This window comes from Pogonomyrmex barbatus, unplaced genomic scaffold, assembly GCF_055798465.1.
Source record: "Pogonomyrmex barbatus isolate J1 unplaced genomic scaffold, ASM5579846v1 scaffold5, whole genome shotgun sequence".
Lineage (NCBI taxonomy): Eukaryota > Metazoa > Arthropoda > Insecta > Hymenoptera > Formicidae > Pogonomyrmex > Pogonomyrmex barbatus.
Window position 1 is genome coordinate 11,336,334 of NW_028297149.1, and position 23,671 is coordinate 11,360,004.

At 43.7% G+C, this 23,671-nt stretch overlaps 1 protein-coding gene across 6 annotated transcripts in view; it reads left to right on the forward strand.

Moving 5' to 3' along the window:
- Positions 1-23,671, forward strand: part of LOC105431558 (uncharacterized) — a 206,345-nt gene that overhangs the window by 73,448 nt on the left and 109,226 nt on the right. For 4 of the 6 annotated variants that reach the window (XM_089081944.1, XM_089081949.1, XM_089081946.1 and 1 more), the window contains exon 2: positions 12,660-12,743. The exons of the other annotated variants lie outside the window; for them this stretch is intronic. In XM_089081944.1, coding sequence (XP_088938070.1) covers positions 12,660-12,743 — 84 coding nt within the window. The remainder of the gene's footprint in view (positions 1-12,659; positions 12,744-23,671) is intronic. 6 annotated transcript variants of the gene reach the window in all.

Consider the following 23,671-nt stretch of genomic DNA (forward strand, 5'->3'; position numbering starts at 1 on the left):
CGAAAGGTGGATGAAATTAGCGCGACGCGGAGTGGCCACGTCGTAAAGACCATGACGGTTGTAACATTTTAAGCCCGTTGACCTTAATAACAGGTCTCCGTTCGCCGCTGCCTCGGCTGCTAAACCAATCGGCACGTCCTGTACAGAGAAAGGATTCCACCATTTCCCCTTTGTTCTCTTTATTTCTTTTCGTCGACTGTCCCTCGCATCGGTTACTCTCTTCCGAATCATTAAAAAAAAAAAAAAAAAAAGGGGGGGAAGTATCAGAACTATAACGCCTGCCGTATGCGCGCGCGATTTCCGGCAAAATCTGTCTCGCGTTTCGCTTCCGTAGAGAAATTTCGTCGGCGAAACTCATTTCTGGAACTGTCATCGGATCCGTGACTTGTATTTATGGACGAAGATTAAACTCGGTCAAATATAGCCACCGGTTGAATTCGAAGAATATCGTATCACGTTACATCCATTGAGATTCCGTAGTAATTATAGATTGTATGACTATTTTAACTGTAGAGAGCGAAAGAGAAAGAAAGGAAGAAAGAGAAACAGTGCTTGTTCATATTCGTAGCACGAGATCGGAATGTAATGTCAATTAAAAATAACTGCAGTGTGGATTCTCTCTCTCTCTTTCTCTCTCTTTTACGAATTTTCATTTTCTTCACTGAAAATTTGATACGGTTTTATTTCTACCGACGACAGTCTCGTAATTTCAAACATTAATTACTTCAACAAACTTTTCAAAATTAAAAATCTTGTCTCTTTTATTGTCTTGTGTTGCTAAAACTTCGATTTCTGAAAACGTTTTATTTCAACTTGATTTTTCACTTTGAAAATTTTGTTACTAATATTTCAATATTAGTAACATTATTTTTTTCAAATTACTAAAAAAAAAAAATAGCTTGATGTCGTTTTATGATGCATGTTCAATTTGTACATTTAACATGTACATAAATTTAAATTTACATTATAATTTTTCAAATAAAATGTAACAATCGATTTTAACAATAATCTGCGAAGTTGATTTAGAGAGAAAGTATAATCATAATTATTTTCGCATTTATTCTTTGGAATCTCTCTCTCTCTCTCTCTCTCTCTCTCTCTCTCTCTCTCTCTCTCTCTCTCTCTCTCTCTCTCTCTCTCTAAGACCCTTCCTGAGAGTTTCGAATCGCACACGAGAGCATCGGCGGTAAAGGACCACCAGTTCTTCTGGAGCATCTCTCGAGCAGTCGAACATCTGTCGGAGTGGCTTCTTTACCCTCACAACGTCCGGAATGACGCGGAGCAACGCGACAAGCTACAGAACTGAGGGGTACGAAAAGACTCCTCGCTTTTCTCATTGCAGTCTATGGGGAAGATTAAAATTTCTCCCTTCTTTATTTTTTCTTTCTGTTCACGTCTGCCTCGGAACGGCGCAAACCCGTTGACCTTGTTCCTTGATTTTCTCCATTCTTATTATTGATTCTGCGGGATGCTGCGAATCTGCCGCAGGATGTATTACTCTAACATTGGATTTAAACGTTCATTGTTGCAGATTGAAAGATTTTATTATGATTTTCTTTTTATTCTTCTTAACGGCTGAAAGTTGATTCCTATTATGAGTGTTGTTTATGTGAAATTAGAAAAAAAAAAAAATTAGGCATTCATGATTTTAATCGAGTGGACGCGTCAGAGAATAGGTATAGAGTGGCTAGTCGGGTCTACGAAACGTAGGATCAGATTTGCTTCCCTTTCGACGATCGATCACCGGCTAATGTCGTGATAGGAGAGATCAAGGACATAATGGCACCCAACGGACAGCTCAATAAGACATCGCTGCCTTACGGCAAGGTTTCGTGCACCGGGTATATAGGCTCCCACCTCACCTTTTTGCCCGTTGAGGTTACGACGAGCGTGGTGGTGGACTAATCCTATTGTAGGGGGTATAATTGGATCCGTCCACCCCTGTCCACTTCATTCCTTTCCCCTTGTAACCCCTGTGCGGAACAATCTAGTCCGGTGCCAACTCGTCTTTCGCCAGAACTACTTAGCCCTTTGTCTAATCCTACTCTCGTCCCTCGTAACTTCGTTATACGACCTTTCGGTCGTGCGTAAAAGACCGCGCGTGGACGTCTTGTTGAAAAATCAATTCCATCCGTCGAAGGAAATCACCTTTCCGCGCACATTTCTATGCCATTAAAGCGATTCTATTGACGCGATATTTCGAAATGCTCTCACATTGTGTTGATTACAACGCAATTCAATGGATTTATTTTTATTAATAGGATTTGCCATAATATGTTTTTGACATTTTAAATTGGTTTTTAATATCATCATCTTGCGCGGTAATCCAATATCGTTCGATTAATTATTATTTTAAACTGTTTTTTTTTATTAATATTGGATTTTCACATTTATCCTATCATTATAATCACTGAGTTACAAACATAAAATATTATCATAATTTAACACAGAATTACAGTGCTGTAATCACAATACTGTAATTTTACATTAAATTAAATAATAAATGTAACTCTTTATGCAATTAATAAAAATTAATTATATATTCAGACTTAATGGTTAATAATTTTTTTCCAATTTACAGCATTCTAACAGAATTAATTTTGAAAATGTATTTGATTTCAATCAGGATTATTATCTATATAATCTAACGACGAATCGTACATTTTATGATTGGAACATTGACATGAAAATCCCTTAATTTTATTCAACATCAGCCTGTTACTTCTTATACTTTGTGCATTCTCAAAGACCGCTCATCGTGGATCCATCATAATAATATCCATCATAATAAATGGACAGCGAAAAATTATCTAATGAGGATGCTTAACCTAAGCGAACATTCAACTCTACACTTCGTAAAGATAATTTAATCCGCTTCCTTGTACCGTACCCGATTCGTCTAATATCGTGTGATCATCTCCACAGTTTAAATCACGATGCTTATATCATTTTTTAATTTTATTATTCAAAAAAAAAATTTTCCTTCGAGATCAGCGGGTTATTAAAAATGAATTATTAATCTCTTATTATCTTTAATAATTATTCGTTTTCTCGCATGTCAAAGGGATGTCGAGGGATTTAATATCAAAATAATTTATTTACCGAATCAACAAGAAGGCCGATTAATGCAAAACATGCTTCTGAATTATTTGCGACGGCGATTTAATCTACCTATCGACACAGTCGGTAATTTGCCGCGAGCTGAATAAAGTGATTATAATTTCCGTCTATGTATACATTCTTAATCTTTTAATTGTATCGCGACTTGATTGACTTTAATCGATAATTACGGTGAGCTTCCCCGCATGATCGTAGATTTCTTTTTTTTTTTTTTTTTTTTTTTTTTTTTCAGTGGTAGACCGAGAAAGCTGTCGATTGATCCGGATAACGTCAGATTATCATACCAATGTCGAAGGGGCGAACGAACGTGCGATTACGTATAAATTATTCGTCATTGCTATAATTATTTATACGTCGGCCGGCGTGTGTGTGTGTCGCTTCCACGAAGCCTGATTTGAATATTTCGAAAGTGGCCTCTCGTTTAGACACCGCGTATACCTAGTTATTAAAGCTGCACGTTTGCCCGGTTTGCGGGAATAAAAAAAGGGGGTTAACACGCGGAATAAATTATAGAGCACACGTGGATCTTTGTGTCCGCTATGTAAAGAATTTAAATTGTTCCATGGCGAACGCGCGCGGCGGTTTTTCGCAATTGAAATCCGTTACGACATTTGACGTGAAACGCTGGCTGGCGGCGATTAAACAACCCCCCCCCCTCTTTTTTTTATATTTACACATATTTATTTGTTGTCCGGAGTTATCGGGACTGAGGTACGCGGCGCGCGATCGCGATCTCATTTTAATAATTTATGATTGGGCACCCCGCGATTTTCAGTCGTTTCATTTCGCAATTATTATCGGCGGTTGGAGATTAATATTCGATAATGACGCGGAGAGCTGTTGTTTGTAGATACGGCACTGTGCTCAGCCGGAGAATGGAATTAGAATAATTAAAATTCTAAAGGAGCGATACGAAATATGTCTCGAGAATATTTCACGCGTGGGACGCTTGTCAACCGTATGTAAATTTTTTTCACTTTACTCTGCGTTTAATTAATTAAATATTCACGGCTAAGTCTGCGTCGCGCCGGTTTCGCATATCGCTGGCTGTCACACGCTTTTAGTCTATTTATCACCACGAATATTAGAATTTCTTTTTTTACACGATAATCGGAACGCTGAAATTTGTAGCGATAAGATTGCCAAATGTTTTTCGCGTTTCTGCTATCGGCGGCCGAGATCGCCGTCCATTAAATGCGGGATAATCTCGATAACAGCTCGCAAAATGTGCTCGTAAAATGAGCGATATTATTTTATACCTCGCACGAAAGGCATAAATCTAATAACATAAATCTGTGTAATCTGCGAATATCGAGATCGATTTCTCCTTTACACTTCTCGGAAATATCTTTCTACTTTTTTTCTTCCTCGTAATTCCTATTCGCGTAGCGTCCCTTGTTTCTTCTATTTGACGTTGATATTGTAATTGGAACTAGTTTCGTAACACGCGTACACCGCGTGTCGCAATATCGACAGTAAAATTAGCATCAGAATCTCGTTATTTTAATGTACTGTAATCGCCCGTACTACCATATTTTAACGCATGCGTGTACGTGCGTACTCTCAAATGAAATCAAAACTACACGCGTTAAAGAAAATGGAAATCGTTACGTCATTCCTGCGGCCGTTCGTTTTACGAGCGGGACGGGAATAAGTGCACGTGGTGGAAACGGCGGCTGTGCTCGGTCTCGGACAAAAATGGGATGTAATGGCCCGCGATGCCTATCTTCATGAGCCAAGGCGCTCGTTTGTATTAATTAGCCGAGAGCTCACTCGATTTCTTAACTCACAATCAGCCGAGATTGCCACTAAATGGAGTATGTTAAACGTGTCTCGTTACACGACAAGCAGCACGAGGAGTTTCCAGAATCGTGAATCTATTCGAATATCCCACTGACCATTTCTCATCAACTATTTTCGTAATATTACGGATATTAAAATATTAATTTTTGATGATAACATTAATATTATAAACGTACAGGCGAGGAGATAAAAGACGGGGAGGGGGGGGGGAGAGGAGGGAGATCTCCTTCTTTCTCTCATAAAAGTGAAGTGTGACAGTTCTCGTTTACCGGCATTACATTTATTACGTGCTACGTCTGTTACGCATTACGACATCACGACGTTGTTTTGCGATAAAAAGAAAAAAAAAAAAGAATGAAACGACGAATTAACATAAGCGAACGGTAATATCTCATAAGGACGTCTGAATGGAAAATCCGATGCAAGAGGCTTAATTGCTATTCCGCGGATTAACATACATATACAGGCCATGTGTGCACGTCAGAAAACGCGAAGGCTACTGCATCGCGTTTTTATTACTGTTATTTGTCTGTCCGGTGTAATCTCGGGGCAACGCGGGACCCCGAAGGATTAAATTCAGGTTGGCTCCTCACTCACAAGGTCAGTCTCATTCTGTACTGTCGCTCTCATATCCATTTAAGTCCGCCAGTTCCGAGCAGTGGTTCCCATTCAACCTGCGAAATCGAAAGCTCGCCTAAATTAACAATCGCGGTGTCCGATCTCAACGTCAACTTCATTTAACATAAACATTTATAAAGCTCGCTGTGGTAATATACGTAAAATAAATTTTTAGGGTGCATAATTTATATTAACTATGTTCTGCGAGATAAGCGCGATTCTAAATAAGTGCTAATACTAAGACGAAGCAAAATTGATTTTTATACTTGATAAAACCGGTCGTTTCTCGACCCGGAGGGTTGATGACAGCCAAGGAAAGGGTGATTGGCGGTGGTGATCGTAAAAGTGGAGGGTTGGCAGTACGGGCGGCGATGCCTCGTTCCGATAAGGCGGCAAGAAGTTAGGTCGACTCTTGTCATTGGCCGTGCCGTCGTCATCGTCTTCGCGTTGCGCGGCCGTGGCTCGACGTGGAAGATAACCTTCTCGGAGAAAGTTCCTTCATTAGCCGCGTAATTGCGTCGTTCTGGGCGAAGCGTGTGTACACCTCGAGGCGGAGACAACGCGATGCGGTGGTTCCTCCGGTCGACGTCATCGTTGCACGGGGAACGAAAGAGAAACTTTAAACGAGCCCCGTCGCTACCTCCGTCGTTGCCGCCGCCGCTGCCGCCGCCGCCGCCGCGCAAGTCGCCGTTTAATAACGCACGCAATTACGCCGCAATTTGCTATTTCGTATTTGCCATAATGCAGGAAAATCGCGGCCGGCCTGTCGGATGTGTGTGTTCCGTGCGGCGCGGCACGTCGGCTGCGCCTTCCGCTCGCTAAATGCAATTAGCGAGACTATTTTTATCTCCCGCGCGCGCCGAGAGCAATTTAGGCTCGCTCTTTCGCAGCGCGAAAATGTAAATTTTTTAACGTGACTCATTAAAATAGTAATTTAATCACTCGAGTCGTATGTGCGAGAGCATTCCTGGAATTTCCGCGCCGGACCGCCGCCGCCGCCGCCGCCGCCGCCGCCGCCGCCGCCGCTTTCGAAACGGGCCAGCCCGAAAGGTTTTTTTCCACGCGATCGAGAACGTGTCGTAATTTCAGCGTTGCAGTCTTTATAGATACGCGTGCATTAGCTCCGGGGCAGATGGAGATAATAATCGCCTCGTTGTAAGGAGTTGAAAATATCACGGCGAGAAAATTTGGAATCGTATCAGGGAACACGATAACTGAAAATCCATGGAACAACTCGATTTCACGGAAGTCGAAATTTTTTATTTTCGCGATATTGAAGATTCTTGTGCTCAACGGTTTACTATTTTACCTCCGGCTACACGCTTTATTTTTATTTCGTATACGCGGCGGAGAATAGGAGTTTCGTTTTATAACTTTTCCGATATAGAACGGTTGGCCAATCTGCGAGAATAAAATGTTTTTAATTTCAATCTCGTTACTACGGAATGGAAAATTGCTTTTGATAAGCGATCGTATGCGAACGGCCGGGAAAACAGCAAAAATGTTGGCGAAGTCTTTAGAAATGATTGAATCACGTTGCCCGTTAAAGGATGTATGTAGCGCAAAGTGAAATTATCTTGACTGCAGTGCGGCCGTGAGAGGAAGTTATTATCTCGAAAAGAGCGCGTTCATATTCCACGTTTATTTGGAACGAGGCCAAGGAGACACATCGCTGCAAATATTTGCTCCCCCGATATTTTTTAATATCTCTTAAATCTCTCACCGTGTTGTTTTCCATCTCTCGCGCGCCGACGCCGCTTTTATTCTTTTCTGTCGCTATTATTCTTTCGCGCGCGGAGCGTAAACGAAACGATCCTCGTCCAAGGTCCGATTCGGCAAAAAATTAATGAATCCCTGATCGAATCTCGAGAAGGGGCACACAGGCGAGAAAAGTCGTCGATCCGCGGGCATTCGAGACCGGCGCAGAAAAATTGTAATCGATCGAGAAAGCGTACACATCGCGCGCGCGCGCACACGCACACACACACACACACACACACACACACACATTTGTTCTTTCGCGCGATCGATCGATGAAAATCGCTCGGCATCCTCCTCTCGTTTAGGACTCGGGGATAGGATGCGGCATGGACTTGGAACGTGGCCAGGAAGCAATACCTGGAAATCTGTTGGACAACTCGATTTTGTTGCAAGAGAGAAAGAGAAAGATAGGGGGAGGGGGACGAGCGAGCGATAGAGAGGAGCATGCCGTTGAGAAACTTGTTTACCGCGCTGATAATGGTATTTCGGCCGGTGCATCGCTGGCGGTCGTGTTCCACCGGCGCTGTTAATGGACTTACGACGAATCGCGGGGATTTACACGGCATTACAAACGCGTTTGCGACTAATCTCTCCTCGCTCGTGAGACCGGTCGGTCTCTGCCGTTGACAGTCCCGCTCGCACCGCTTCCGCGCTCGCGCGCTACTCCATCTGCGGTCTCGGAAGTAATTTTCATCCAGATTAGCGGTTTCAATCGTGTAACGTCATACCCGATCAACGACGCCATAGAAATCTCTCGGAGACTGCGTCGCCACCGATCGACGGTGCCGATTATAAAATTTTTTAATTGTCAATCCTCGGAGGATAATATGTGCGATGCGGTGTGTAGAATCGTCTCGGCTTGAAAATGGATAAATAGCAGCTTACGCAATCCGTCCGAGAGAGGAATACAAAAGTAAAATCCATATTTAATACGATGAATCATGTTTTCGATCGACGATTTAACTTGGATATACAATTATGTCATTATCACGATTGAAGGTAATTACGAAAGAATTGTTAACTACATTATCATGACTCATTATATATATCAAGAGATTATTATGTAAAATATTTTTTTCTCAAAACGTTTCTCATGAAACACAGACAATTTCAATTCAATGTGTTCGTCTCGTCCCGTCTGTGAGGCGGCTTGTGGGAAACGTCATTACGTGAAAGTAGCTCGTAATGAGTACGCGAATTTTCTCTCGAAACGCCTATACGCGTTAATGGCGTATTCGAGGCGTTTGGATCGATAAATTTTTCTGACGTAAACGCGGCCCTCGAACGGGGGCGGACATTAAATTCGCCGCGTCATTTATCTGATCCTAAATGACGTCGACGTCGTCTTGTATCACCAGGAGCCGTAGTTTCTATCGAATAATTTGCTTGCATAATGCGACGCCTACGCAACGCCCACGTGTCAGCCGCGGGTTGAGAACCCTCGTGCGCTTCATACCAGCTATTAGCGATAATTTGTTAGATCGACGACGGGACACGATCAAATACGATTACGCGCACGAACGCACGATAGCCTCGCACGCACGTGCAAAATCGTCGGAAAATTTTATCCCGCTGGACGAACGTTAACCATCCTCCGCGCGCGATGGTTGAAACGCGTTAATCGAACGAATCGCGGTAGTAATTGTTAGAATCCGACGTCCAACGATCTTTGGCTTCGTTCGAGACTTTTCAATAGGAAGAATTAATATTTTTATAAATTAATTAATAAAACGAGAAATATCATCATCATCATCATCACTCGCCTCGATGGTTTTTACGCGAGGTGAAAAAAACATAATTGGACCATCGAGATTCGATATATGAGGTTTATAGTACCGCGAATAAACGTCCGCAAATTTTTTTCACGTGTGATATTTTTATCGCGCTTCAATGACGAAGTTCATTTTCCACGACGAGTAATGACTCTGTTACGGTGGAAATTACAGCGCGGATCTCTCTCCTCGCGCTGGCGCGTAGCCGGCAAGAAATTATCTTCTTACAACGCGAGGTCCGCGAATCCTTTCTTAAGTTCTTAGGGTTTCATTCCTGAAGGCCGTAAGAAGAATCGTACGTACCCTTTTGCGGCGCTTGTTCTCACTTAACGAGATGCGTGTTTCTCGCGCTGAGAATATAACCCGCCGCGGTTTTCTTACGATCGGCCAACGTTGTTTTGCGACTCGCAAGGCCACGCGGGTGCCCAACACCGAAAAATGTCCGACAATAAAACGCACGATGCCCGAAGACCCGCCGACCATTAGGTATGCTGCGACCATTTTTGCTCGTGTCGTTCGTTACGTCGCAAAATATTGCGGGATGGATCGAAGCGCGGAATGAACAGCCTTATATATTTGCAAAAGGTACAGCGTTAAAGAAAACAAGAGATCTGAGGTAGGATACCCGTTTAATTAAACGGAAAAGGAAGATTGCATTACAATGGCGCATAATTTGATTTTAATATATCTCTCTGTGAGTGGAACGAAATAAACTTCTTCAAACATCGGTTTTTTTTTTTTAGTCTGCTTATATGTATCTTTTTTGTTGCATTTGCGTGCTGTCGCTATTATTTTTATTATTATTAGTATTATTATCACGTTGTTATCTCGGCATATTATTACAACAATCCTAATTATGTACGCGCGCGGCATCGCAGTTACCATGTCGTTGCGGATACTGTGGCGATTATTATTAACTAAAAATACAATCGAACGGTTCCATTAAACGTCAGCCAATTATCGTAATGCCGTCTATTGTTACGTCGGTCGGATAAAGCGAATTTTCAGTCGGAAGCATGTGCTATCAGGCGGTAAGCCGACGTGCAACGTGCAAGGTAAATCATGCGCGGATTATCCGAGTGGATTAAATCGCGACGCTCATCGATCTCGAGCACTTGACATTGGCTGGTTCGAGGAGCGAATCGGGCCAATGACGCGAAACTTCCGTGGCATCCGGGGCGACGAACGAGAGGTTGGCGTCCTCTTATTTTCCGCGGAAAAGGGGGAAAGGAGATGTGCGGCCGCGGTCGGTCGAGTTCGCGTTTATCGCTCTTCCCGAGGACGACGAAGTTTGAATATTCAGCGGTTTCGCAAAGGGGGAATTGCGAATGAGGGCCGGAGAGGGCGAGGGAAAGAGAACGCGGTGGAGTAGGGAAGGGTGGCTCCCGGAAACGGCGCCTCTCCGTACACCGGGACAAGGAGGATAAGCCGGGCTGAATCTGGTATACATCTCCCGGTTTAGCAATTAGCATCTTGTATTTGGGATCCGGTGTTTCCGCGCCGCGGTCGCGAATCCGCGGGAAGAAAGCGGACCAAGTCACGACGTTGCCCCTGTAACTTTACAGTCCTTGAGACCTTCCAGACGATGTATAAACGTTATTGCGCGAACCCCCGACGCCAACCAACCAACCAAAACCAACCAACTAACCAACCAACCAACCAACCAACCAACCAACCAACCAGCCAACTGCTCCCGACCCGTAATTTAATGGAATTATTCGACGGAGTTACACGCTGTTTTATGCTCGCGTTGAAGGCGCCCGCTTGTACTCGCGCTATCGGCACGCCAGCATAAATATGTATATGCAAATGCGATGGGGAATAATAAAATGAAGAAAATATGGAATGATAACGCGACGCGCGTTTGTGCAAATTGTGTCAGCGCGTACGGAGAGAGAATCGCACGTTTTTCGATAGCTCGCTCGCCTTGGTTATCATTTTTTTTCCGCTTCGGCTATCACTTGTTCCCCCTGGGATTATCCAATACTGCGGCAACGTAAACAACGGGGTGCTTTCTATACAATGGATTTATAAATGGGAATAAATAAATGAATAAATATTTCGAAACACTTCGTGTTTATTTTTTGCACCCCCTCCCCCCCTCCTCCCCCGATCTGCATTATTGAACGTCCCTTTTTCCGCACTCCTAATGTCGGACAGTTTTCTGAAAATTACATTTTTTTCCTAGAGACTCAAATATTCTTTTCTCGGGAGGGGGGGAAATGCAGCTGCTTTTTTCGCAATTCTCTCCTCTCACATTTTCATGTACCACCTTCGTTTCTACGTAATAGACCGAACGTGGCGTTTCCCGCTATTCTCCCACGTTGAAAATTTTAGGGGATACATTTATCGGGGCAATACGCTCGGCTGGGTCGGGGCTCATTACACGCTCAGTCACTTTTTACAGTCCGATGGAAACGCCGCGCACGATCGGAAAACCAATATCGCCGAAAAGCCGTGACATTTTACCTGTCGTGTTAGAATCGATTCTCCGCCGTGCACGACAAACGCACGTCCTTTCGACACACTCGTTCGGAAATACCGACGTAGACAGAACTCGATCCTCACGGACCGCGATGAGAGGGGGAGGGAGGGGTGGGGGTGGCGGCGACGGAGGGTGGCTCCCCGGCTTTCCGGCGCGATCCACGACCTCATTTCCATGAATTCGGAATTACATGCGGCGATGTCATGGTCGTTCATGCCGCACATGGCTCACCCAGACACGCGGAGCTCCAACAGCAGCCGGGTTGCAAGCGCGTTCAAAGTCCCTTTTAGCGGTGCTTTCAACGCTTTTTCCGCGGGGAAGCTCACTCGCCTGCTCAAATATTAAAATAAGCGAGCGAGAGAAAGCGGAAACGCGCGCGGGCTTACAAAAGAGATTTTCCACTTTGCCATAGGTAGGGCAAACCTGCTGAAACTTGGATGGAGAAGCGCAAAGAAGGGGGTGCCGAGATACATCGAGACGCTTGTTCGCGCCTTCTTTTTCTCCGGGGGAAGCTTCCTCCTATCGGCTTCCCTTCGGCTTCCCCTCGGCTTTCGAGAGAGGAGACACATTTGCCGAACGTGAGAAAACGTTGATACCTCTCAACTACACCGATCAGGATCTTTGCCCTCCTAATAGTGGGTGGAGATGTGAATGAGACTAATGAAAAGCTGTTAGAGTTTGATCGCTTTACATAGTTGCTATCGTATTTAGCATTAGATCTCGTTAATCTCTCCGCATCGCGTGCGCTTTCATGGCACACGGATGAAGTTCCGTAATGGTCTCGACCGAAATAAGGATAAGGAGGAACGTTTAACCGAAAAGTCTGAAAGGAGAAGTAAGGAAAGATTAAAAAGAGAAAAATCTTGATATTTATTTCCGAGTTATCGTTTATTTGCATTATTGTTATTATCATCGTTATAACATTCCTGAAACGTGCGACTGTTTTATCTCGGATTTTATCTTATTTATATGCAAATGGTCACGATGCGCATTTGCAATTACTGCCGCGAGAAAGAAAGTTGAGAGAGAGGGGCAAAGGAAGGGAAACGCGCCACGCGTACAAGCGGACCATTTTATCGTTGACTTTTCTTTTGTTACAGGTACGTTCGCCGCATTTTTCTCCCCGACGATACCCCCGTCGCCGGCTGCTTAGCGCGATCGCGCGCTATTCTTACTTCGATCACGTATGTATCTTTGCACGTGTACAGTGACGTCGATATTAATAATGGATGAAGTCGGGCCACGCATACGCTTTGTTCCATCCGTTGAAAATTCGCGCACACGTCATCGTCCTATCAGCTATATTAATTCTACGTCGTACCTTCCCCGTCTCGTATTAGCATGCGTATCTTCTTGTATCGCGCGTTTACTGCGCGACGGTTTCTGCTGGTAATCGTACTTTCCCACGTTTCAACCTAAAGGTAGTTTTTTCACCTCACCCTGTCCGAACTGTAGCGTAAGTAATTTGAGATTGATGCGTGGTCAAGCGTCGCGGCTCCTAGCGGCATTAAAAAAAGTAGGTAATCGTAAAAGGCAAACGAGCAAAGTCGTCGTCTGGTACGCTCTGTGAGAGAATCGACGAAGAGATTACATCATCGTGAAATAAAGTTACATCTTGATCTTCCTGATTTTAAAAAGAAAAGAACATAGTCGCATTCCGGAGTTCCAATTTTTACAAGATGAATCGTTGGTTTTCTACGCGTTTGGTTTTTCGACGCATCGATTTCCTCGACTGCGCAAGATCATTCGGATGAAAATCGGATGACGTTAAGCAAGAAAGAACTCGTCTGATAGAGAGTCGCAGATTTTCTCTCGTTTTCTGAATGACACTTCGGCACGTTTTAATCCCCCGTACGCGCTCTTCTTCAGCGCTGAGTTTTTTTTTTTTTTTTTTTTTCGCGAGCGTCAAACCGAATTACAGTTGCCGGAAAATAAGCAGATGGGACGCAGCGGAAGACGTCGGGAGGTGGATGACCCGGATGGGAGGCTAAAAAGCGGAGGTAGGAAGATTATTAGCGTCGCGTTTCTACTTGCCGCTCTTTCCCTCTTGCCGCTTCTTCTCGCGCGGAAGAGCAAGCTTTTTACTCTCGGACCCCGACTCTTACGGTAATATCCGTAACGGTGTCTCTTCCCAGGCTCGTGCCCCATCGCCGTGCCCGTCGTTAAACAGATCGACTGTAAAAAAGGGTGATTTCGCTTAAATTGGAGTCGGCGAGAATTAAGATAAAATGTGCATACAGCCGAGGGACGGAAAAACTCTCGTCCGTCGTTGTCATTCGTTATTCGCGTGGATCCCAGCGCGTGGAATTGCGAATGGCATTTATAAAAAAGAAAAGTGATTTTTTTTTCCTTCGTTTTCCTCGTAGCGATACATTCGAGAGAATTATTTTACGATGCGTGTATTTTTAGGAAATCGTGTATCGATTATCTAAACGAATATTTTCGCGGAGAAATAAAAGAGATACTCAATTCTGTCGAACTGTGTTTCCCAACCGATTTTCATGAGAGTATCATTTCTGTTGTGTCGTTTTCCATTATATCGTTGTTTACCTACTCGGAGAAAGAGAATCATTGGCAATCGTTGTAGTCTAGCGCGATTCTACGCGCGGGGAGACTTCGTTTTTCCAGAAGCATGTTGGCACGTCGTTGGTTTGCCTCTCGCGCTGGAAAACAAATCATCGTCGGAGCACCAAAAATATTTATCCGTCCTGGCTGCACGCGACACCACCCGTTTGGTAAACATCTAAATCGGCCAAATAAACGTCAGTGGAAATATAACGCTTTGTACTAGTTACGGCGTGTCGTCGTGAGATTGTCTTCTCCGATTGTTTTCTAAAGACAGTTTCTTCATCTTCGTTTTCTCACCCTAGACTAGACTGGACTAGACGTCTTAACTTGCGTTTTCTTTTGGGCAAGTCTTGAAATAGAGTGTTCGAGAATACTCTATTTTTTTATATTTATTGAAAATTCCGAGTTGACAAAAATTTTGATTTTGAATTAATTCTGCGAGAAAAACGAAAAACAAATTGAAAATCTTTGGAAAACTAATTTTGAATAATTCAATTTAAAAAATTGATCACTATAGAATTTTGTAAAATATTTCTCAATCCAAGTCATTTTTTTGCTTCAATTTAATTTCGAGTCACGTGACATTGCATTTTTGCGACGCGATTGTAATCGGGACGCGCTGACATCCCTTTATCTGCCTAAATTTTTCTTGCACGCAAAGTCTCTCTCTCTCTCCCTTGATTTTTACTTTAAGCAAAGCAGGAAAAATACTTAATACGCCGTTCCGCGTGCCGTTCTTTTTAAGGGAGGCGCTTTTATCCTGATTTCCTTCGCGACTCAGCGAGCGTCCCTCGTGTTTGCGCTAGTCTTTTGTCGGCGATTCTTTGTCGAGAGGGCAAGGGAAGGCGAGTCTTTCGACGGTCGCGAAAGCTTTTACGAAAGCTTTCCTCTTTTTGTGTTTACGTGCGAGGAGAAGAGGTCGCGCTCGCGCCGGCCTGCTCGTCGTCGTGGGGATGCCGTAGAGATACGCCGACCGTTATCTGCGGTGGTAAATACGAGGATTATCTAGCACCGGATGACGACGGTGTCGGTGGCGGGCGGGGGGGAGGGGGAGGGGGCGGGGGCAGGCGGGCGTTTATAAGAGGGCTCCTGATAGAAGGCTAAGTGCATTTGGCCAGCTTCCAGCCGAACGACGAACCACGCGCACGGCTTTTCTAAGCGGGAAATCACCGTGGCGACCCCTCTCGCCTCGTTTCGCCTCATCTCACGTCGGTACGCCCGTCACCTGCTCTCTTTCTTCCTCCTCTCGACTCGCCGATTTCACCCTCTTGTCCATCGCGCAGTGGTACTCATTCGGAATTTTTCGGAAATAATAATACGTTTGATCCTACCTATATCACGTTGTAAATTAAAAAATGGAAAGGCTAAACGTTCTCGTAATACATTTTTCCCATTTTACTCTCGCTTTTACTTTACTTATTCCGCGCAGATACTCTTGTATTTGAAAAAGTGGGATGTGTATAAAAAAAACGTAAAATATTTTGGAATAAGTTTCTTAAATTTTATCATAGAAACAATATATTGGCTTCTAAATATTGATTTAAAAAAAAAAAAAAAAAAAAAACAAGCATTGTGGGAAATTTGATGTTTTCTAATTTTTCAACTGATTCTAGAGTATTTTTTGATGTTGGTATTTCTTGAAATTTATTTTATCTTAAAATCAATGATAAAAGTGCCTGATATGAGACGTTTCATTTTGGCGCAAGGAGATTGAAAACCACTGTTTCTGAGACATCGTAGGAGAGTCTTTCTAGCGTTCAATTCCCTCAGAGTTTTCCCCGGTCTCTGCTGTCATCCCCTAAGCTAAGGTTCAACCTCCGCTCGGTGTCTGTCCGCGATGGTAAAGGTTTCTGCAAATCGCGTTGGAGCCTTCGTATAAACGTTTGTCGTAAGGGAAACCTGATAGAATTCTTGACGATGCCTCGCGATGTTTGTCGATGTGAATCGGGACACAATGCGTTCACGAACTCGTCAGACCGACGTTATTTTTTTAGCGATCCCCAAACGAACGTCGAAAAAGAAGGAGAATATCTCGCGGAATTCGTTTTACATTTCATAAATATATTTGCGCGCGACGAAAGGGGTCTGCTATAAAGAGAATCCGTGAAAGGATTCACATGCGCCAGCAACACTCACGTCGTTGTCACCGCCGTGAATTAACGACGTGAAATAGATTTCAACGAATCCGCTCTCGTGTCGCTGGCGCCTTTATCCCTCGTCGCCCGGGTGTCTATTCCGGGTGTAATTGGCTTTTGCCACAACGATGATAAAGCCCCTATTTTATTTTGGGCTACACAAGCAAGGCTCTCGTGCGCTTTTGTTTCGGTGCTTTGTAATCCTGAGGACGGCTTGGTTCGGTACGGAGCGTCTTGTAAAAACCACTTGAGTGGCGGAACGTGAAGGCGCACCGCCAAGGGATGCGAAAAAGCTTGCTGAGACACATTAGTCTCGGCGAGGGTCAACGAGTGAAAATAAATGGCCCATTACTTGGTCGTGAGGGTACCTCTACTACGATGTCCCTGGTATACGTCTCACCGCCGCGCTTTCCTCTCTCGCCGTTCTTGCCCTCTTCGGTCTTGGAATTTAACGGACCGACGATATACGAGCTAACATCGAGAATAATAGAACGTAAATACCGCGATAAAATGATAGGACCTGTTACACCGTTCTCATCTAGCCGCGCGCGCGCAAGGATCGTAAATTAAAGTCTAACCCGACCGAGAAGTTCCTTTTATCGAGAAAAATACATGAGAAATTAATTAGCGCGGCTACAAGTAATTAAAACAACAGAAGAATAATTCATAGCAATAACATCGTAATTTAATTATCGATGTTATACATGAATATTTAGAAATTATGAATTATTTATTATAATAATTATGAAAGTTTGAAAAATCTTGGAGAGATTTTTATTTTTTTGTTTGTTATACAAGTTGATAAAAAAAAAAAAAATGATGATTCGTTTAAGGTGTGTTGTGAATTCTGTGGAGATATAAATCATAGCTCATCATAATTTAGCTAGCTCCGAGTTGATTGCATTTCTTCTAAGAATTACAAATGTCTTAATATCATTCTTTGTGCTACAAAGATACAGAGTCATTCCGACGTCGTACATCTTGCGATTCGTTATAGTTTGTGCGGAAATCGCGCACCTGCTCGGCGAACACGCATCAGCCGGCTAAAACACGGGCAACAAACAAAAATCGCGCTAGTCCCGCCTGTGGGCCAAGCGGACCGGCAGGAATTAATTGGCGACGTTGAACGGACGCGTGCCCGGAATCACTTTCGCGAGGCTTTTTCTCGACGGCGGGATATCGGATCGATGAATCGATGTAGCCAAAGTGGTTCAACCGGTAATCTCCGACCGGATTTTCAAACCTGACCGTGGCGATAGTTTTAAAACCGATATCCACCATCGCGTATCGGAGGAAATTTAGTTCAAGGCCTGGCCTTACCTTTCGAATATAAGCTACACGGAGAAGAGAGGTACTATTATACAGCCGAAAAGTCGTGGCATTGAAAATTAGGAGAATTAACATCAGAGAAACAAGAATTTACATTATTGACGAGAAACAAGAATTTATATTATTGATATTTTAATTTATCTCCTTGACGCTAAATGGACTGGCTGTTTTAAAATGGGAGATTGGGAGAAATACGAGAATAAGAATTTATAGATACATTTAAATTGATCTTCGTGATATATAGATAGATGTATCAAAAATAAATTTACAAATTTGGAATAATAATAATACACATTGCTTTGAACGACGACGATTTATTTGATGCTAAAACAAACTTCGAGAGGCCGGCAGAATAGCCACGCGTTTTTGAAAGCAAAGTTTATTCCCGTTGAAGCGATTACGGTGGCTGTAATAATTATCGCTGGAGATACTTATAACGGCGCAAAGGGAGCGTGACTGTCACGACTGCTTTATCTCGCGCTCGGAGTTCCGACGAAATCAATGCCCGCGGTGGGTGAGTGACTTTCAAGTTCTCGTTTATAACCCTCGAGTGGCGGGGAACGCGCACGAACGCGACGAAGGAAGTCGGTAGGGCGTGGGCGGATAGGCCTTGTCGCTATACCTTAATTACGTTAGTCACATTATGCGACGTTTCTCCCTTGTTTCGTGAGTCGCCGCCATGAGACCCCCGGGTAAACGATGCCGGCGTTAACGTCGGTATAAAGCCCACCCCAAACCCCGGTCGGCCTGCGTAAGGGCTATACGACACCGACGAATCGACCGTGGTATCGTCGATACGGCGCCACCGTTTCCCCCTTCAGCATCCCACCTCCTCTCCTCTGCCTTCCCTATCCTTTTTCTCTCTCTCTCTCTCTTTCCGCCTATACCTTCTTTTATCGCATGGCGTTAATTTAATTCGGTCAGGTGCGACGTTAATTTTCGCGGCGAGTTCATCGCCCGCGTGCGTGCCTCGTGCGTAACGCGGGGGAAGGAGGGGGTGATCCGGAGCGAAGGGTGTTCCGGAACACGCGAATAATAATCCAGCTTTACATAAGTGATTAGACAAAGAGGGTCTTGGAGCAAGAACGAGCCAAGCCCGTAATTTGTAAGACCACTTTAAATGTGAAGTATATCTAAAACGGACATTACGGAGTAATGTCATGACTTGTTTCTCTTTGAAATTAATGATTGTATCATAGTTCGCTGTAAATGGTGGTTAATTCTCACTAAAACACATTTAAACAACACTGACGTATACAATTTATTGACTGCGATCGGTTCGTTAATGATTCTGCTGACACGTGATGTCAGCGGAGCCAAATACAAATTCTTCATTTAATTATAAACCTTGCTAAATTCGGTAAAGTGACAGAAATGTCTGAGTGAAAAGTCAGAGGATATACGAACCTCAGCTTAACCAGCTCGAGTTGAATAAACTCTGCTACATAAAGTCGGATTAAAATAACGCATCTTTGTAGTTTTAAAGATGCATAGCTCGACCGGTCTGTTGTAGACAACTTTGCCCCTTTTCCTTTTTCTCCTCTCTTTCTTCTCAGTCTCTTCTCGCGCCACTTCCTTTGATCGTCCTCTCGCTTCCTTTTATCACCCGGCGTTAATTTAATTCGGCCAGGTGCGACGTTAATTTCAACGTGGAGAGTTCAGTAACCGCATGGTGGCTTCGAACACGGTGCAACGCCAGTGGCGTAGGTCGAGTATTTTTGTCTTTCGAATTTCGATCGAAACAAAGTTTTCGAAGCGAGCGAAAATTTGTGTGCGATCGTTAAATTTTAATAGAGGTTTTGTCTTAAAATAATGATATACATCTGTAACTAGATTTTTCTTCAAGTACTTAATTTAGAATCTCTGATATCAAAGATTTATAATCTTTTAAATAAATTATACTAATATTAAAACTTGTGAACTCACTCACAAAACGATTTATCGTATCCGACTTGAAAGTAAATCTTTTTAGCGACGATTTAGCGTCGGTTATCTTTGAGTTTCTTCGTTTCTATCATTTGGAATGTTTGAAACTTTTACTTATAAGTTGCGAGAGGAGCTTATCTGTCGATCGCTCTAGATCGGCTCTCGCGTTCGCGTGACCTCGCAAAAGAGGGAAGCCACTCGACAAAGAAAGACGGCGGCTAGGAAAGAACGAGACGGCGAAGAGAGGAGGACGATGTAGAGAGGAAACCGGCGTACATGTAAGTGGCAACGCTTCGTGCATGCCAATCGTAGGTCGTATATCTCCTGGCACTTAAGACGATCGTATCTCGGTCGGGCGGAGGGCGCGCTTGTACAACCGCAACGAACTCAGCCACCCGTTTGGAACAGGATGTTCAGTTTTATCCCATACGCGATATCGCGGTATCGTCGGATTACAAATTGCGCTTTTAATTCGCGATGATGAACGATCGCGCGATCGTTAGAGAGAATCGATGAGAAGGACACGCGAGCGCGGAATAACCGCTTGTTCGATTATTCGCTCGTTCGTCTTTGGAGTACAACGATCTCACGAACGAGCTCGAGAAACTCATTTTCGGAATTCCGCGTTGTCGCCGGCACGAATATCACGCGAATTGCAAATTTCCTTGCGGCTTGCGAGAGAGATCAGAGTCAAGCGGAGTCTTTGCCTCGCGTGTGCGTTTTTCGCCACACCGCGCCGCTTGAAACGCACGCGTTGCGTTTTCTCCACGGAAAGCCGTGCCGCGGTTTAACTCGAGGGTCAACCAAGGACACACGGGCCTTTAATTAACGATTATAGGCTCCCACGGTCATAATTCAACCCACGAGTCCCGAGGATCCAGCATCGTTCGCCCTTTTCATTGCGGACCCGTGCGGTCGCGCGGGTTCCTTTACCCTTTTGCCCTCATCTTTGACTCATGATTTTCGCGGTGCGGTTATGGCCATGGAAAAAACGGACGATCCGTTTCAGTCGGCGACGCGCGGACGGACGTCTTGCGGTCGTCGCCACCGCAAACGGTGTCGGACGGTTAATACGGGCTTATCCAGGTCCAGGTACACGTAATATCCTTTGCCGAGCATGCATCGATATGACACTCGAGGTAATCGTCTCGAGTACATTTTGAGATAACGTAGATTGCGTTTTTCTCCCCTCCGTAGATTCTTACATACATAATTTTTGTGCGTTGAAATTGTCCCGTTCATTATCAAGCGTCTCAAGGTTTCTATTTTAATCTATGAAAAATCAAGATAGACGATGTGACTCAATCGTCTAATAATTCTTATCGCCGTCAACTTGCAGTTGTCTCCTAAAAAATCAGCTATCTCGAGAATTGAGAGATACACTTCGCGAAACTTGATACCGGTATTTCCGTCTCGTATTTCTTATAATTGTCGGCGCAGCGCAATAAATCGCCCCCCGATCGTGACCGGCGTGTTTCCGACGACGTTCCTCACGTTCCTCGAAGGTGCGTAGTGAAACGTTTTTTTCAAAAATTATTTCCCGAAACGGATCTTGGGAGATTCCTCCGTTGATCGGAGGTGCACTCCCACGTGCTCGTCCCGCCGACGCGTGGCTCGCAACCATAATTCCGTCAGTCGTTCAAGGTGAGACACATCACGCTGGGAGTTGTGCATCACTCTTGTATCCTTGACTCAACACCATGGACCCGCATTTTGTACCAGTGCGAGAAAGAGAAAGAGAGAATAACCGAATGGAAATGTCCCGATACTCCCGTTCCAGCCAACCTCTAGACGACCCCGGCGCGTTACGTGTGGAGGACAAAATAATGTCACATTGTGAAATCGCTGGGACATACGTGTCGTACTTGCGTGCGACTTGTCGGCACTTTATAATTTACGAGAAACATCACCTCGTGGAAATTTAATTAACAGCGGCACGGTCAAATCGACTGTCTTGACCGCCAAGTATTTTTCCATTGGCGTCACGGAATTCTCGTAAATTTTAATTAATTCCAATGACGCAAATTCTAATAACCGACGTCCATTTTTTTAACACACCTTTTACCACAAGAAGTTATTTTTTAACGCTTAATTTCGCGATGAAATTTGTAACTTTCAATTCTTTCAAATAAAATTTTTGCTGGCGTAACTTGTATTGCAGCGTGACGTTGCAATACAAGTTGCTTGGGAATAGAATACATTTGTATTCTCCGCGACTCTTATTTTCGGTTTATTCTTACGCTCGTACCGTCACGATGGACCCGCATTTTACGTCTGTGGCAATACCGGCATAAGTTTATCGTCCGTAGAACACATCGTTCAAGTCAACGTGACACCGCGTCATATATTCGATGTTCACTGTCACGTTATTGCGGAATATGTTTCTCTTGTTTCACCAGTCACTACGATAAAGCTAATAAATTTTAGTCCTACTCGTTTCGAAAAGAATTTTAATCGCTTCCGATTTCTCCGACTTTCAAAATTACAATACATTAATTCGTCAGAAATTCTGAATCCAATCTCTCTTGCATTTTAAAAAAAACGTCAAAATAATGATATAATTCTCTCCAAGAGTATTCATTTATCAATATTTTTTTGCATTTTATAATGCAAATAATGATTCTTTGCAGTGTTTATTAAATCTGTGAATTTTAAAGGAGAAATTTATAAAAGTTTTATGAATGTTCAGAAAAAAAAAAAACAATGTTCCAATATAAAATTTAACAGTTTGACTTTATTAATTAGACAAGTCTTCCGAAAGGATTATCGCTTTTAAAGCGGAAAAAAGTTTTGTTTATCGCAAGGTGGAGTAAGGAAAAAGTTTGAAAGACTCCAATTTACGACTTTCGTAAGTACAACGTTGGATCGACGTTCGCCCATTATATTCGCATGCATATAGTTGTTATTCCTCGTACGATGCAGATTTTGCACTTGGCACGACACGCGAGACATTTTTATTCCCTGTACCGGCGTGACTCTCATGAAAATTCAGCGAACCCTTGACCTAACGCCATCGAGCTACATCTCCGTGCTTGCCGGTTGCATCGTTCCCGGTTGACGACGCACGATTTAACCTCCAGACGGCCCATCGGTGTCTCGGTGATCATATCAGATAGCTACCTTGTCGGGGCTGCTCTGTTGGGCCTGCGACGACGACGGTATCTGCGGATAGATGCGAACACCATCGGTGTTCGTTCGCTTCACGGTCTGATTCCTGCCTCGCGGCCTCTCGACCGCATCGCGTTTTATCTCGCAATTCTAAACGTGTTACACACGCCGCTCGAGATGCTATCGAAGAGAACAATCAGTATATATATATATATATCAATATATAGGAATACGTTACACTGTTTTTTTTTTGTACAAGAGTATCGTGTAAATTAAAGAGTCCTATTATATCGCCGCGATCGGGCGATGACGTAACGCGATGATCGATGGCGGATTTGGCAGGAGAGAGTGGAAACTTTTTCTTTTTTTTTCTTTTTTTTTTTTTTTTTGAAAGGAATTACGTAAAGGGAGGGTCGTTCGAAATTCGTTCGCGGATAGCACGATTATTGCGTTATATATATTTGGTAATGTTGGTATTTGCAACAATCGGTTTCTATTCGGCGAAATAGCTCGTGAATCTCGTCATACATTATCATACCATTAGCATCGATGAATTCGTGGAAGTATCTCATTTGCATTTCGAGCCCGCTATACATACACGCGTACACATCCCACGGACATCTCCATCGACCGGCGTGTCTCGCTGACTATTCAAGGTCAGCGGGGTCCGCCACGTGGCAGTGACACATGCGTCGAGGCTGAATAAAAAAGGCCACCCGAAAAATGGACGAATGCCTGCGTTGAAAGTACGGGTGCGAGGTTGACAAATGATTTCCTTGTGTATAGAGTGAGAAGCGATTTCTATGGACGCTTCGCGCGATCCAAGTTTCGATTGAATTACCTCGTGGATTCCGCAGGATCTTTCCCGACGTGAGATAGGAAAAGTTTTCGAAAGTGTGTAATCTTTCTGTTAATAAATTTTAATTTGAAAAAAATCCTTTAATAGATGAGACAAAATGAAGATAATTTTTCTTTTTTATCTAAATTTTGTACATCTCATTAGTTCGAACGTCGAAATTCTCCACTCATTCGTCGCATATTTTCGC